We start from the raw sequence: 18,530 nt of genomic DNA, 5'->3' as shown, positions 1-18,530 counted from the left end.
GTGAGAGAGAGAGAGGAGAGCGAGAGAGAATGAGAGAAAGGAGAGTGAGAGAGAGTAGAGAAAGAGAGAGAGAGAGAGAAAGGAGAGAGATGAGAGAGCGAGAGCGAACGAGAGAGAGAGAGAGAGAGAGAACACTTGAGTATGCACAGTGCCTGCGACATCAAAGTCAAAGTGTCGCCTCTTAAGCAAGCGGAATTTATTTCTGCTCCCGCTGGGTAAACAGGGAGCGTTAAACATCGTCTGTCTGCAGAGTTTGTGGCTTGTGATTGTGTGATTACACTGACAGCCAATCACAACACTCTCCTACATCCTCTCTCACAACTCACACAAACACTCCAACACTCACACTGACGACACACACACACACACACACACACACTCACATCCACACACTCACACTGATGACACACACACTCACACTGACGACACACACACACACACACACACTCACATCCACACACTCACACTGACGACACACACACACACACACTCACACTGACGACACACACACACACTCACACTGACGACACACACATACACACACACACACTCATATCCACACACTCACACTGATGACACACACACACACACACTCACACTGACGACAGACCAGACAACGTCCTCAAACACCAACAAGACCAAATCACACACACACACACACACACACACACACAGACTGAACACACACACACACACACACACACAGAGACTGAACACACACACACACACACACACACACACACAGAGACTGAACACACACACACACACACACAGACTGAACACACGCACACACAAAGACTGAACACACACACAGACTGAACACACACACACACACACACACACACACAAAGACTGAACACACACACACACACACAGAGACTGAACACACACACACACACACAGACTGAACACACACACACACAGAGACTGAACACACACACACACAGACTGAACACACACACACACACACAGACTGAACACACACACTCAGACTGAACACACACACACACACACAGACTGAACAGACACGCACACAGACTGAACACACACACACACACAGACTGAACACACACAGTCAGACTGAACACACACACAGACTGAACACACACACACACACACAGAGACTGAACATACACACACAGAGACTAAACACACACACAGAGACTGAACACACACAAACACACACACACACACACAGACTGAACACACACACACACACACACACACACACACAGACTGAACACACACACACACATGCACAGACACACACACACACACGCATGCACAGACACAAACACACACGCACACACATGTGCACACAGACACAAACACACACACACACACAGACACACACATACACACACACACGCATGCACAGACACAAACACACACACGCATGCACAGACACAAACACACACACGCACATACATCCAAACACACACACACACAGACATCCACACACACGCACATCCACATGCACACACACACACATGCATCCACACACACACACACACACACACACACACGCACACATACGCATCCACACACACACGCGCACACGCACACACACACACACAGGTTTAACTGTGGATGTTATTTCAACACCATGCATAACATGCTGTAGGTTTCAAATGAAATAAATCCTGGACTCTGGTTGGTCAGAAGGTGTTGATTAGTTTTCTAGAACAGCGACTCTGACAGTAGCGCAGGTTTATACTAATACACTTGTTCTAATACGTTATCGTTTCTATAGCGACAGCTCGTTCACAGGGACGCGTACAGCGAACGCTCCACTGATAATAAACCGATTTTTTTTTAAACACTAATGTGGTGAAGTTTTCTGTAAGGAGGAATGTGTTTATGTAAGGATTAGGGAAGGAGTCTCCAGTGTCAGCGCTGTAACAGTCCTCAGCACAGAGGAGTTTCCGCTTTCTGCAGTTTCTCAGTAACACGACAAGCGGCGTTCTTGTTCTTCACTAGAGAGAATAAAGAATAAAGACAGACGCTGCTGAGGGACGACTGTTTACAGCGGCTATAACGCCCGTCAGAACAGGAAATTCTAATGTAGCTATTAATGGATAAAAAGTACGACATTTTCTTCTTTACTAATTAAAATAAAGCTGTAATTGTTGGCACGTTGCTGTGGTGTAAGAGGAATAAAGAGCTCACACTGACTCAGCACCACACACACTGATTTATTCCTTACGCAGCAGGTGCTAATCAAGCTGTGTTTCTCCACATCGGTTACTTTTTCTAAAACGAAAATTTTTTCCTCGTTGATTGAATTTATTTTGTTCAGACTCTCTGTGAATAAACTGTGAGGACTCGGGCATTTCTATTCACACATAAAACACCAAGGTGATGGAGAACAGCTTCTCCATATTCTCTGTACGTGTCAGACAATTAAGACCTACCCATCCTGTCTATATAGAGAGGTGTGTGTGTGTGTGTGTGTGTATGTGTGTGTGTCGCTTTGGGTAAACAGATCAATGGCTCAGCTCGGTCTTATTTCTGACAGATTTGTTTTCTCTCTGCTCTAATTGGACAAGGCAGCACTGCTGTCTCTGTTTCTCCTCAGACGCACACACACATGCATGCACGCACACAAGCGCACACACACACGTGCACACTCAAACCCGGACACACACACACCTGCCTGCTGCATCTCTTCTCGCATCCCAATGATGGAATTGGTCGTAGAACACAACTTTCACCAGGAGACTACAGATCAGTGTCCTTTAACACACACACACACACGCACACACACACACACACACACACACACACAGAGTTCCACCTGCACAGTGATAAATAAATAAGGAGCTACTGTCAAACACAGCAGTGAAGACAAACATGCCACAGTGTACCGTGTGTGTGTGTGTGTGTGTGTGAGAGAGAGAGAGAGACCAAGGACACTGTCCCACTCTACACTCCCACACACACACACACACACACACACACACACACACACACACACACTTCTACACTTGTCTCTCAGCACTGCACTGACTGAAATGACATGAAATGTCTCCTGGGAATGAATCAGACTCAGAATCAGACTGAAATTGATTCGTTTGGTTTGATTGCTAAAGTGGGCGTGGCTGAAAAGAGGGCGGGTCTAAATACTGTACATACACCTAATACTTGTCATTGCTTTGAACAGTGACACAGTGACAACAAATATCCGAATCACTCAGATCAGGTACACAGATCTGCTGCTGAGTAAATAATTACATAATCCGTGTATGACATCAGTCACTTTAGTGAACAGTGTTAATGTTTATTTACTTCCCTTTTGCTTTATTTCCTCCACATACCTTCAACATACTGTATTTCTGCAGCTATTTGTTTGTTTGTTTTACTTGTTTTTATTTTATTTTTATTTTTATTTTATGCTTATACATAATGTTTATGATTGTGTATTTATTTTTTATTTATATGTATGTTTGTTTATTTATTTAGTATTTTTAATCTTTCTTTAATAAATCTAAATCACTTTGAAATTCTGGATGCAAAAATATGAGGAAGAAGAAGAAGAAGAAGAAGAAGAAGAAGAAGAAGAACAACAACAACAACAACAACAACAACAACAACAACAACAACAACAACAACTCTGAAGTAAATAATAATTCATTTTATTCCAGCTCTGGTATCTGTTTTTACACTGCAAGCAGAAATGAGAAAACCCTCTGACTGCACTTAATATTCTGCCATATAGCGTTATATATATATATGTACTTCTATTGACTAACAGCCTCGTTCCCGCTCTTGCCTCTCATCACCCCCTTCTGCCCCCTCCCCCCCCCCATACTCCTCCCTGCAGCTCCTGTTGTGATTTCTGACAGAGTGTCAGTGTTTGAGTTATTGAGCCGCTCCTCGTCTCTTCCTCTCCTCAGAAACACGTAGGAGAGCAAGATAAGGAAAGAAAAAGACAGAAAGAAAGAGTGAGATAGAAGCAGAGAGAGAAAGCGAAAAAGAGACAGAAAGAGAGAAAGAAAAGGAAAGAAAAAAGATACATTGAGAGAGACAGAACTGCATTGCCCTCTAGTGTCACATCAGCTCTATTACATTATTCCTGTCTGTCTGTCTGTCTGTCTATCTATCTATCTGTCTGTCTGTCTGTCTGTCTGTCTGTCTGTCTGTCTTAATAGAATACTTTTCATTGTGTAAGAACAAAAAAGTACACACACCTATAGAATTAATAATAAAGTAAAATAAATTTAAAAAACAATCATTCAACAAATTAAAAATAATTAATTAAGCATAAAATGAAAATATGAATTGAAAATTAATGAAAGATACTATCAATTAAATACCAAATTAAAAATATGTTTTGTACTTTAAAACTACTACTACTACTACTACTACTAATAATAATAATAATAATAATAACAATTATGGTAGTATTATTAACATCAGTAGTATTATTGTTATTATCAGTACACTTATCCACAATGCACCTGTGCTCTCCTGTTACTCCCCAGCTGTCAAGTGTCATTCGTGGTATCTGTGTGGAAGTGGTGTTAAAGGATGTCATTAAACATCTCCCTGCTTTTGGCCGGATCTGTGTGTTTCTGACTGAATAAAGAGAATGAAGAACAGATAGAGAAGGAGAGAATGAAATAAGAGCTGAGGAGAGAAAAGAGGTCATGGAGTTTCTGCCTTCATTAACATCTAAATGGCTCATTAGTGCTAATTAACCACAAACAGAGAGAGAGAGAGAGAGAGAGAGAGAGAGAGAGAGAGAGAGAGAGAGAGAGAGAGAGATGGAGAACAGAAATAAGAAGCTATGACAGTTAGTGTTAGTTTGTCACCATGGCAACAAATCAAAAACTAAAGAAGATCACAAGATTACCATATGAGGAAGACACAGAAATTTAACAGAGAATTACAACAAATTTATTGAGAGCTACATTGCTAATGCTAATTGAAAAGAGTGAAAAACAATAAAATGATGTGTCTGTGCTGTGTGTAAACACTTGGCTTGACCTTGGATTGTAAAATATGTCATCAAAGCTAATCAGGATGCCAGTTTCCAGTTCATCTCTCTATCAACATCCACCATTGTTCATCAATCCATCAAACATCCATCAACATCCATCATTCATCTATCCATCCACCATCGTTCATCTCTCTATCAACATCCACCATCGTTCATCAATCCATTAGTCATCCATTTGTCAATCATTCTTTAACCATTCATCATTCACCAACGATTCATTGTCATCATCATCTTCATTATCATTCCATTAATCATATGTTCATCATCATCATAATTATCATCGTCATCCATCAGGATGAAAGGGTGAATGACTGAGTGGGAAGAACGACAGAAGGAAAGACTCACTAAATTAGATGAGAGGAGTGAGTTAGAACCTTTCTTGGGAGAGAAATCTCTCTCTCTCTCTCTCTCTCTCTCTCTCACACACACACACACACACACACACACACACACACACACACTTGCCTTGTGGACAGACTGTAAAGAGTGTGTGATGTGATCCGTTCGTCTCGATCTGAAGCTCTGATATCATTCAGTTCAGCGTTTCAGGTAAGACTCTAATTATTTTATTTTTTAAATATTTTGCAGATTAGCAGTTGGATGTTTTATTTTATTTTATTTTATTTTATTTTATTTTATTTTATCTTGTACTGACCATTTTGAATTAATATAAAACCAACAGATTTCCCTTCATAATATATTTGGGGATTTTGTCATTTCTAAACAACATACGTAAGTGGGTTTCTCTTCATTTTATAATAATAATAATAATAATAATAATAATAAAAATAATATATTTATTTTACTGTATTTTTATGAGGGTGTGGTCTAGTAAATATTTGATGTCTTCTTTGCATTTTCTGCAGTTTACTGTTAAAAATGAAAGTTTTTCTTTTATTTCTCAAATTTTCCTTTGTACATCACCAGTCATGTAATACATGTTTAAGAATTTAAAAACCACTTATGACTCAAGTATGTTATTTAGTACTCTAGTAGTGGTTATTTATCTCCATGGAACTCATACTAAATGTAATTATTCTCTGTTTGTCATTACTAAGCGCAGCTTGCTTTATTTATTGCATTTGTATAGTTTTTTATTAAGTTATTACGTTTCAATTCCTAAGTTTAATTTAGATATTTATTGATCCATAAAGTCTGAGTCCGCTACAATGAACTGTTTTCCTTTCACTTCTTATGAAAAGATAATTATATTAAATTCTACATTTTACACACAATACCATCTTTATAATGTAAGCAAGTAAAAAAAAGTTGTTTTTACCAACACACTGGACTGGAGACACACTGAACTGGAGACACACATGACGTTGGTGAGGCTAATAATGTAATAATTATAATTAAAGGGTGTAGCAAATACAGTAGGAAGGGACTGTGACAGAGCCCAGCTTGTATTATACATCTCCTGAAACATGAATAAATGAATAAACATGAAGGATACTGAACAATGGGGCAACAGAGCAAGGTAGTGCAACTTTGGCAACACATGGGGGAGCTGTGAGAACAGAGAGAGGTTAGAGCCTGAAGTGGAACATTGGAAGCCAAACTGGATTAGGGGTACATACAAAAACTGGACCTGGATCAGGACCTAAGACAAGGGATGGAATGAGAAATTAATTGGAACTGCATTGGTGTCCAAATAGATCTGAGGCCAAGACAAAGACTAGAACCAGATCAGGAACCTGAGGTAGGTACAGGACTATTGCAATGTGGTGTAAGCAGGACACAAGTGTGTATACGCAGAGTGTGTTTTATTAGAGTGAATCCAATGATCATCATCAAAGTCCGTTAGGGGGGCAGGATACAGGCAGACAGCAACAAACCAGTGATCCAAAATCAGAACACAAAAATAGGCATGAACCAGAAAACCAGAGCGCAGACTTACAATGAAGATGCCTTCACCACTAGACAAAGACACAACAGGGTATAAATAGACAAACTAATTACGATCAAACGAGGGATCAGATGGACACAATTGAGAAATACACTAAAGAAAGAATGGGGCAGAGACAATACTAGAACCAAAACAAAGACACATGTCAAAACAAAACAAACACAGATGATGTGAAATCAATATAAATGACATGGGAACTGTGCCATGTGCTGAGAGAAGGGAAAGGGTGACAGCTAGAATTGGCCAATAATGTTACTATATTGCATGAGAATGAACTAGAACTGGATCAGGGGCTGTGACCAGTATAGGAAAAAGAAAGAGCTGGCCAGGAGTGGGACTGAAACTGTAGCAAGGGCCAATATGGGTCTATAGCAAAAACAAAGACTGGAACTAGATCAGGAGATGAGAAATGTATGGCTTCAAGGGTCAAAGTCAGGTTTGTCCAATCTTATGCGGAAAAGTCTGGTGTTGATGCAGGCTTTCATTCCAATCAACCAGAAGCCACACCTGGGTCTACCGGAAGCCAAGCTCAACTGATTAAACAGGTGGAATCAGGCTCCTCCTTGATTAGAATGAAAACCTGCACCCACACTGGCCGCTTGAGGATATGATTGGACTCCCCTGGTCAAAGTGATGTTGCCAAGTGAAAAGCAAACACTGGAAATGGAGCAGGGGCTGAGACAGGCATGGTACTGCAGCTGGCTAAGAAAGGGACTGGAACTGCATCAGAGGACAAAACAGATCTAAGGCAATGAAAAGGACTACAATTTGATTAGGGGCTGAGACGAGTACAAAGGCAATGGAACAGTATCAAAGGCCAAAAAAGATCTGAGGCAAAGACAAGAACTGGAACTGGGAATTGGAATTGGAGTTGCCCTGTGCATCGGAGACAAAACAAATCTGAGACATGAACACGACTGGAGTTGGATCTGGGGGTGAGATTGGATCTGGGGATACAGGACTGGAGCTAGCTGAGACTGGTACTAGAAATACATGAGACGTTAACCTACATTACAAATAGAGATGTTGGAACTGAGACTGACTCATGGACAGGAGTATAGATCAGAGATCAGAAGCAGGTTTTAAGACTAAACATGTGGCTTACTTGACTAAATCCTTGAGGCTTCCAGCCAGGTATAGTTTTTCAAGTATAATTTTTCTTGAGAGTTTATGAACAAACATGGCAGCTTTGTCAGGGTGCAACTTTTCAATGCAAGATTTTTCTTTTTTAGTTATTAGTAGTGGACATTTTTGGTGTGTTAAGCTGCCAAGCTTATGTCATCTTTCTATCACTTCACAGTTTACCGGCCATGCCGTCATCATCGTCTCCTCTGGAGCTCATCGCTCTGGCCGAGCACTCTCTCTCTATTGCTCGTTCTCTCTCTTTCTCCCTCACTCCTGAGCCGCTCAGTCCATACACCGATGGCACGGTGCTCAGCCTTTCGTGGCACGCTGGAACAGCGCGTAATACCTGCGAGCTCTACCGCAACGCCATTGTGCTGATCACCACTGGGGGCAGTGTGCTGATCGGTGGCCTCGTCTTCACTGGCCTCTACTTTGCTGGAATATATAAAACATACGCCACCATCCTGGGCCCTGTCATGCTCTCGTTCGGACTCATGGTGCTTGTCATTGGCATAGTTCTGGTGCCCATTACTCAGGAAATGAGGCAAAATGCATTTAAGAGAATGTGCAGCTGGTATGGAAGTCAATACTCTGTGTAGGACAAGAATATAGGATGTTCACGGGAAACTGTACAGCATATTCAATTCAGTTCAATTCACGAAGCAGCTTTACGGAAATCTGGATGTAGAATAACACTCCTAATGAACAAACCAGAGGAGACAGTGGTGAGGAAGAAACCGTGAGAGCAACCAGAACACCTCTTCTGGTTGACACCAGACATTGGGATTATAAATCATTACCTGCCGCAGGTGTAGAAGAGTAAAGACAAACGGTACTGCATGTGCTGAAAGGATGTTCAGATTTGACCTTATTCAGAATTGCCGACTTAAGTCTAAAAATTACACTGATATTCACACTGCGTTCCTTGTATTCAAAGTTAGGTTACAAAAAATATCAGGGCTAGATATTAAATCCTCTATTAAATCCTCACTGCACACACTTAACTATGAATACGGCCCATTGTGACTAAATGTTCTGGCATGAGCTCAGAGGACAGACTTTATTATTACCGTAGACACAGAGATACACCGCTAGAAGTTCCTCCTACCTGACCGAACAACTGCACTGGAAATAATCACAATATCGTGTTCGTTCTGCGTGTAGGAGGACCACGTTTTCATTGTAGTGCAGTAAAGTGCTGAGAGTGCCACACTAATAGCTATTCACCAGAACGGAAAGAGAAATTTAAGCACAATCAAATAAATGATCAGCGTTCTGCATGTCGAAATCAATACTCGGCCATTCACAGAAACTGATTTTGGCGTTCTAAGTGCTTCAGCTATAGGAACTTCACTCGGAGCTCACACTAAACCGGATGCATCTTTCAGACCCATGTACTGTATATGTATTACATCACCTATTGTTTAAAAAAAATAAATAAAAGTTTTATATAGTATAAAAATACCTCTTCTCATTCTATTCTTGGAGTTCCTGCAAACAGAACGACTTTAAACACTTTGAGCGAATACGACTGGTGTCGGGTTTGAACAACATGACTGTATCACATTCGTCATTCACCCTACCCATAATGCACCTCATCGCTCTCAGGGTTGGAGAGAGTTTAAAAAATACAGACTGACTGTAAATATTATGTTTATGATGATATATATATATATATATATATATATATATATATATATATATATATATATATATATATATATATATACACACATACTTTATATGAAACATTAAAGACATTATATTTAATATTGACGTGATTTAGCTTGTAAATTAGCTTACAAGCAGAGTGGCACTCATTATTGCTTCAACTACATATTAGTCCATTCATATTAGTCACAGATTGTAGTGTATTGTGTATTACACCTGACAAATATGAAATATGAGTAATGAGAAGAATGAGGATTTATATAAGAGTACCATAAACTGCAGTAATTACTCTAGATTACTTTATGAGAAACATATACTGTAGACTGTATACATAACCCTGTAATATGTCATTTATATTGCTCTAAATTACACATGGCGACTAACTGTAATTTGTCGAAACAGACTACTGACTACTGATTGTGTGATGAATGAGTGCGGGATTGACCCGCAGTGTTGTAAAGACTGTAGTAAAGAAAATGTAGAACAGCTGAAGCCAGTCCACGTTACACTGTTTAGTCAGACCCATCTTTTTCAGTGCCTCGGCTTCGGCACACGTTACGTTTTACTCACAGCACACAGAACTGGACGTGACCTCTAGCACATTTGCTTAGTGCAGACATTTTGCATGCAGGTGCATTTGCCTGGTAAATGTCCATGTGGGGTGAAATACTGACAACGTGCGAGAGAATCTGCCTTGTGCGCCAGGAAGTGCTGAAAACATGTCAGGATGAGGTCATTCATGAGAACTGTACCATAACTGTATGACAATACACACATTCATTAACTGATCGATTGATTGGTTGATTAATCGATTGATTAATGAACTAATTACTTCACTGAAAGTAACAGCAGTTATTATGAAAGTTATAGCTGCTATTATGTTCTGTAAGGAGGAACAGGAACTACATTTTTGCCGATGTGCCTCAGCATTAAATGTATTGTAACATTAAACATAACTGTAAGGAATAATATGTATGATGTGTTGTTTTGCAATGCGTAAAAAAGTATAATAGTTGGAAATTGCTGTGGTATGAGAGGAATTAAACACTTAGGGGTGTGCTGGTTGGGGGGGGGGGGGTGGATGGGGCGTTGGGGATTAGTTTCAGGGTGGTAACAGTAGCCTAACTCCGCCTCATCACACGTCATGACGCAGAGATAAAAGTCGCGTGTTGGGGAGTTTGGAGAGTTCGCGTCTTTTCTGGACTTGATGGCTATCCATAAACAGGAGACCGCACCTGGCGCGCGCTGTAGGAGGTGCAGATGACGTCACGCAGGGCGGTTACCTGCTGGGTAAGGCGGTTTAAGGTGCAGGCGCGCGCTCTCGGACTCCTCAGCATCCTGAGTGATGGAGCTGAAGCGGATTATAGGCCAGTGCGCCCCGCTCTTCTTCCTGGCGGTGACCTTTGACCTGGTGGGCTTCATCGTGCTGCTGGTGGGCCTGTGTGGGTCCCTGCAGATTGGAGGCCGCTATTACGGGGATTTCCTGGCGCTCACCGGCGCCGTCCTCATGTTCTTTGGCGTGGGAATGTGGGTGATGTGGTACGCGGGGAACCTCGACGCAGACGGGAAGCGCAGCGGCTTCTGGCGGATCGCTAGGAGACTGACCACGCGCCTGAGCTCCATGCGGGGGAGAGGAGACAGCGGGAAAACCGAGGAGGAGGAAATGGAGCAGGAAATGGAGGTGGAAGAGGAAGATGATGGAGGAAAGAGCGAGAAAAATGCTGCTTACACCAACGAAGCGTACGAACCTGCGGACAACGAGACACCGTGAGAGCAGGCGAGTTCAGCCTCATCATCATCATCATCATAATCATAATAATCATAATAATCATAATAATAATAACAACAATACTACTACTACTACTACTACTACTAATAACAATAATAACAACAACAACAACAATACTACTACCACTACTACTACTACTACCACTACTACTACTACTACTACTAATAATAACAATAATAACAACAACAACAATACTACTACTACTACTACTACTACTACTAATAATAATAATAATAATAATAATAAGTTAATAAATCATTTAGTGTTAAAAGGGATTCTTCAGGGGTTCTTCCAAATGTTCTTATAAACGTGTCGGACAGGGAAACTCTCTGTTTTAGGGTTCTACCTAGAACCTTTAACAGTTCTCTCAGAGTGACGAGATCTAGACCTGTTTCTCAGCGTGTATATTTCATATCCTAATCACAGAACATGCTGAATAAAAAAACATAACATCTAGAGTAGGCCAGAATAAAAAAAAAACATAACATCACTATACTGTACCATTACGCAATACAATAATAACTTTATAATAATAAATATAATAATTATAATAATAATAACAATAATAAAATATATGATGGTGAAATACACCGAACAGGCGGCTACATGCTCATACTCATGAGTCTAAAAATAATAGAAATAATGTTAATTGTATTAATAATAATACAAAAGAATATTTTGTGGAAAATGGAAGTTATGTAGAAAAACTATACACTTTTGTGACACCTGTTTACAATAAAGACATAAATAACTTGTTTACAATAAAGAAGTCGAAATGTCAACAAAAAAAAAAACTAATTCCTTTGACTAACTCTGGTCTAATATACTACTATTATAATATTATATAATGCAATACTTAGTGTACATGATAGTGTGATAAAATTACTAAACTGCTATTATGCTTATTAATATTAACAATGACAAATATAAGGTGGTTAAATAAATATTATCTGCAGTTACACGCTCCTGCTAGTATTGTTACTAATAATAATATCGATAAAGCCTCTGATGATGAGTCTAAAGATTGCAGAAATAATAATAAACCAACAAAACGATTAAAAATACAATTTATGTTCTAATAATAGTAATAAACTACAGCGTCATCAATTACTGCTCCTGTATTACTGCTCTGCTGTTACTATATAGTGTAATTTACTTATTAATGTACTTATTAATGTACTTATTAATGTGCTTACTAATGTACTTATTAATATACATATTAGTCTTCATTTTAGCAGTATGAGTTTAAAGTATTATTTCTGAAAATAAACCTAGAGTGTAAAAGTGTGATTTTCATTCCCCTCAGATCTGTTGTGTGTGTGTGTGTGTGTGTGTGTGTGTGTGTGTGTGATGGTTTCTACACTTAATTTGTGGTGCTGAATTATTGATATCAGTCTGATATGTGGTCATGTGATGTCGGTGTGAACAGTCTCAGATTAGATTTCATTTAACGTTTCCATCTCCTCCAATACAGGGATCATTAATGTGTCAGAAAGTTGGAGGTGTTTTACACACTATTTACATTTAGAGAGTGAGGCTGGTGTTCAGGAGAACACACACACACACACACACACGCACGCACGCACTGTAACCAGCCTGTAGAGTGAAATGTAAAGATGTATTTAAAGCGGCTGTATGTAAATGCATGGAAACAGCAGTCAGGAGCATAAAGTCAGACGTCGCTGATTCTACACAGACCGACACATAATACACGCAACACAATATATCTCAGAAATCCTCTTTACTCTGAATTTGCTAATGCCGGTCTGTAAGTGCAGCTGTTAAACTACATCAGTGAATGTTTAGAACAAGTGACTGTTGAAACAAAAAAAACACAACGTACGTGAGTGAAAATCACCCCCGAGCATTTCATCACGTTACACATCTATAGGAACTTAGTTCTTTTAGCTCTCGCACGTCATTCAGACGGGATAGAAGAAGAAGTCTTTATCACATATACATTAGAGCACAGTGAAATTGTTTTCTTCACATACCCCAGCATGTCAGGAAGTTGTGGTTAGAGCACAGGGTCAGGCATGATACAGCACCCCTGGAGCAGAAACGGTTAAGGGCCTTGATCATGGGCCCGACAGTGGTAGCTTGGTGGTGCTGGGGCTTGAACCCCCGACCTTCTGATCAGTAACCCAGAGCCAAGCTACCAGGTGTAAAGTGGAGTTCTGTCTGTAAAGAAATGACTGAAACATTGGGGCTAAAACCCCTGAGATACTCTGAGAATAATCACGTTACACTCCTCCACATGGGCAACTAATCCCGTCTGAATAAAGTCCGATCACATAGTGTTACTATCGAACCCAACACGTTTGCAGTGAGAGGAAACACTCCACACACAGTGCATGTGTCCACTTCAGCTTTACACACAGTTTTATTTATTACCTTCTCCAGCCGGAGCTCGTGTTTTATTTTATTTCTGATAAATGAAAGTCACAGACATTTCATTTAGATCTTCTCATTCTACATGATTTAGCCTGGATGGATTTCGTGTGTGTGTGTGTGTGTGTGTGTGTGTTTAGATCGCATTTTAACCACTCCTCTTTGTGTTTTCAGGTTGTACGTGGAGGATTTGATAATCTCTGGAAAACAGAACTCGTCACTTTATTTCACTGTGTTTCTGCCAAAAAAAAAAAAAACACCCCTGTACAGATTTCTATACACACATACACTTACACATGTAGTGTATCAGGCACACTTTCTGTGTGTGTGTGTGTGTGTGTGTGTGTGTGTGTGTGATAGTGATCCAGGGGAAATGTTTGTTTGTTTCTCCTCTAAAGTGTCGTGGTTGTTTACACGTGTTTATGCGAAGCTGTAGTGACTGACCCCGTGTGTTTGCTCTGTGAGTTCTGCTCCAGCGAGAGGATTTTGCAGTCAAACCGGCCGAGCCTGGATGCAAACGTGTGTTTACATGAGCTCAACCTATACACTGTCTCACCAGGAACTTTTATAATAATCATAATACCAGACCTTTAGAGAGAGAGAGAGAGAGAGACAGGAAGTGAGAGTGGTCAGACAGGTTTTAATGAAAAGCTCGTGTTTGGTTTCACTGCACGCTGGAAAATCACCAACGTCCAGAAAGTCTCGCCTTCATCACTTCATCACTCAGTTTCACTGACCTTTCTTTCTTTCTTTCTTTCTTTCTTTATTCTCAGCTTTGAGTCACTGTCACTTTACCTCATCATTAACAGTGTGTGTATCAACATACACACAACATGCACCTTGACCAGTTCATTTAATGTGCAATAATATGATTTGTATAAATAAAGAAATATCTCATTGTTTACATCTAAAATAATTAATAAATGTGTATAAAGATTTCCAATTTGGTTGTTTTGTGTGTGTGTGTGTGTGTGTGTGTGTGAAAGGAAATTCTCTTATATCATGTACTCTCATATTATGAACTGCTATCAAATACCTATGATGAATGTATACATTTAATTACCTCTTTAAATAAGATGATCAACTGCCATCCTTTATTATAGCTGGCACATGTATTTTCTGTCTCTTGAAAAGACTTATTTTCATGTTCTGTGTGTTTGTTTTGTCTATCTGTCTGGCCCCTGCACCAGTAGAAACTGTCCATGAACTGCTGTTATCAATGTGTATAAATACTCTTGGTCTGCATGAATAAACTCGGATGTCTATTTGAGCGTGCATGTGTCCGTGTGTGTTCATTTAGGCTCCCCAGATCGATCTGAAACGCTCTGAGGAGAACCACACTTTCTAAGCACAGAACTAAATGTTAATAGAAGTAATTGTAGAACAGGCTGAAAGGCATGACGGAAGATCTGAAAGGCATAATCTGAGATTCCTGAGATACATGGAAATCTTACAGTGTGATAAAGCCAGTTTTAGGTTTGATATTCGCTGGATATTCACTTTCCCCTGTCCTTGTTCTATAGAGGCGACAATCTTACACAGATTTCAACACCAGTAGTTTTAATAATATTCAATTATTTTATACGGACATAAAACATTGACTCAAAAACGCCAGCGTGTATTAGAGCTGCAGAATGTTTCACACCTCAGAATGCTCTGACCCGGTATCACTGCACAAGGTGCCTAAGGGACCGTCAGGCAATTCCACCCACTGAGTTAAAACGTCAATGCATTTATTAACAATGACATAAGTTTTAACATACAGAAGTCATTTAAAAACACGTGTTTACATTCTGAAAGCTGTAGGAGAATTATAGCGAGATGTCTGACCTGTTCAAATAATTGAGTACTGTATTTGTTTAAAGGGAGGTATTAGCAAAATCTCACCTGTAGTACATCAGTTTGGCCACTGGGGACTTAGTACAACTTCTGGAATGTGAAAAAACAAAAACAACATTCAGGTGAGGTGCATGTCATTGTGAGCCTGGATAGAGCCTGCTAAAATACATCACTGCCGTCTTCTTTTACTGATGTTCAGTTATGTAGAGACAAACCGCTCCAAGTGGAGGATTATTCTGGGATAAAGAACAAATCTTCTGGGCTGCAGCGCCTAATGCCCAGGCTGGTTTACTCCCCTGATCTCAGGGGCATTTGTTTTTTGTTGTTGTTTATTTGGTTATTTTTTTATTTTTTTTTTTACAAAAGTCCTCTTCCATATGAATTTTAAAGTGCTGTAGCAGACCACAGAGAGTTTTACAGATGAACAATAATCGGACAGCAGCTGTGTGTGTTGTCTCGCAATCACACTGAATAAAGAAACTCAACTGTATCTGGTATGTTAATGGAAGACAAAAAGGTCCAAGTTCTTATTTACAATTTATTGCTTCTGGGAGAGTTTTTATAAATATAATTTAAAAAAAAGTCTAAACTTCTACAGAGAATCACTCAAACTAATGGGGGGGGGGGGGGGGTGTCAAAAAGCATAAATCTTTGTTTTACTCATAAAAAATGTATTCTTTGATTTTATATCATGATATCATGACCTTATGATGTTCAACAACAACAACAACAACAATAACAACAACAACAACAACAACAACAACAACAACAATAATAATAATAATAATAATAATAATAATAATAATAATAATAATAATGTTTTATATATTGTATGTGCACCACAAATAAACATCTTAAAGATAGACCATTTATGGCACTTCATCTCTAACCGAGCTTCACCTCGACAATAATAACATCGAGAAGATTTCGGGATTAGAGAAGCTCACTTGAAGGGTTGGATACATTCCTGAAATTTCAAGACCTGAGTTTGTTCAACATTTCTGTAGTTAATAGATGCACTGCAGAACCTGCATATCCTCTCACTTGGTAACAATTTGATCTCGCAGCTTGACAGTAATATACCTAAGAAAATGTAAGAACCTGTGCACAATTGAGCTTTCTGGAAATCCAGTCTGCAAAGATGAAAACTACAAAGTTTCTGTGGCTGCGTACCTGTCATACCTGTCAGACCTGGTTCACCTAGACTACAGGCTACTAGATGACCGAACTGGACAAAAGGCACAGTACCAGTATGGGAGCACAATTGAGAAGATAAAACACAACGAACTGCAGGAGCAGAAGGCAGCAGAGGCTCCGAAAAGATGGAACAAGATCTTCAGCTGCCTAAGGAAGAGTTTGTGGAATATTTGAACGGGCCTCATCTGTTTGGATACAGTTGGAGGCATTATTCATGCAGACTTTTGAAGCAGGTGCACAGCAAATGCAAAGGTAGAATGAGATGGAATGCTTCTTCACCTGTTTACAAAAGGTCATGGCTGACAATCAGCAGAAACGAGCTCAAATAGTTGCTGACTTTGAGAGGTCCAGGAGACGGGTGATGGCTGAGATGCAGCAGACCACAGCTTGTTGAAGGTCAGAGTCAGAAATGAGATTGTGCAGCTTCGGGACACTCTCCTGACTCTGGAGCTGCAACTAGTGGCTCAGTTAGAGGACATCATTCAAAACTTTGGGAGAAACATCACAGGCATGGTTGGAGAGGTATGCGCGAGGCATATTTGCTCAGTGTCGAGGTCTGGAGAACCACCAACATGAGAAAGTGCTCGAGACTGCTGTGGCAACACTGCTGAGAGCTGGAGGAGGATTTGCCTGATGATGTGCGCTTGCTCTTTGTGGACGAAGACACGGTGATCGACGTGGCCAGCGAGTCACATGACACACACCTGCAGAAGTTTGACAACAGAGAGGATGAGCTCTTGGCATGGATCAACAGCACACTAATGAAGACGATACATGATGACAAGGTTGAAAGGAATCGCGAACGCATCTCAGAAATCCAGAAATATGTTGATCATGTTCGAGACCAGCTGGAGGAGACACTGTTACCTGATTACCACCAGTAGGAGGAGCAGCACTGGACTGCATGGTAAAACCTTTTAGTCGACTTAACTTAAAATAATAAGTAGCCTTTTACAAGTTTAGTTTTTTTTCAGTAGAAAAGTTTACTTCACCAATAAAAAAGTAATCTTAACTTATAAGATGTAGTTAGGAAAACTTAAGTTTAGTCGTCTCAACCTCTTTATTCAACTAGCATTTAAGTTAGACATATTATATATTCATAGCACATTAAATATTAAATAAATACAACTGTAATCCAAAATGAGAATAAAAGTATAAAACGAACAAAAACGCAGCGTTATCGCACCTCAAAGGCCCAGTACGTTTACTCCCTGCAAACACAAACACTTACAGTACAAAGCCTTGTACACAAACGGAAAATAAAACGCGGTTCAAATGTATTTCAATGTTAAAATTTCTGCCTCACTTGTCAGCAACAAACAAACAAGAACAAATTATATTGTTACAAAAAAAACATGCTGTATTGTCTTTTCTTCAACAATTGTAATCAATAATTCAACAAACTACCTGCAACACATTACCGTTTACTTTTCTTAGACCTGTGCTCCACAAACACACACACAACACTGATGAAGCGCACAATAAAGCGATATCACTGCTATAAAAAGAACGTGTGGTTATGGTCAGCTATAAAGCCTAGTTTACAGTGTTATCTCACCTGAAAATGAAAATGTGATGATTATTTACATCCCCAGGTCATCCAGGAT

General features: G+C 39.8%; 1 protein-coding gene and 1 pseudogene across 1 annotated transcript; both read left to right on the top strand.

The window, feature by feature from the left end:
- Positions 1-10,985: 10,985 nt before the first annotated feature.
- LOC128615621 (transmembrane protein 238-like) lies at positions 10,986-14,144 on the top strand. The gene is made up of 2 exons (XM_053637848.1): positions 10,986-11,484; positions 14,062-14,144. The coding sequence occupies exon 1, from the start codon at positions 11,053-11,055 to the stop codon at positions 11,476-11,478; it is 426 nt and encodes a 141-aa protein (XP_053493823.1). The 5' UTR covers positions 10,986-11,052; the 3' UTR covers positions 11,479-11,484; positions 14,062-14,144.
- Positions 14,145-16,580: 2,436 nt separating this feature from the next.
- Positions 16,581-18,117, top strand: LOC128615615 (dynein regulatory complex subunit 3-like; annotated as a pseudogene).
- Positions 18,118-18,530: the final 413 nt, after the last annotated feature.

The sequence above is a fragment of the Ictalurus furcatus genome, chromosome 12, assembly GCF_023375685.1.
Source record: "Ictalurus furcatus strain D&B chromosome 12, Billie_1.0, whole genome shotgun sequence".
Lineage (NCBI taxonomy): Eukaryota > Metazoa > Chordata > Actinopteri > Siluriformes > Ictaluridae > Ictalurus > Ictalurus furcatus.
The sequence above is the reverse complement of the archived record's forward strand: the minus strand, read 5'-3'. Positions and strand labels throughout refer to the sequence as shown.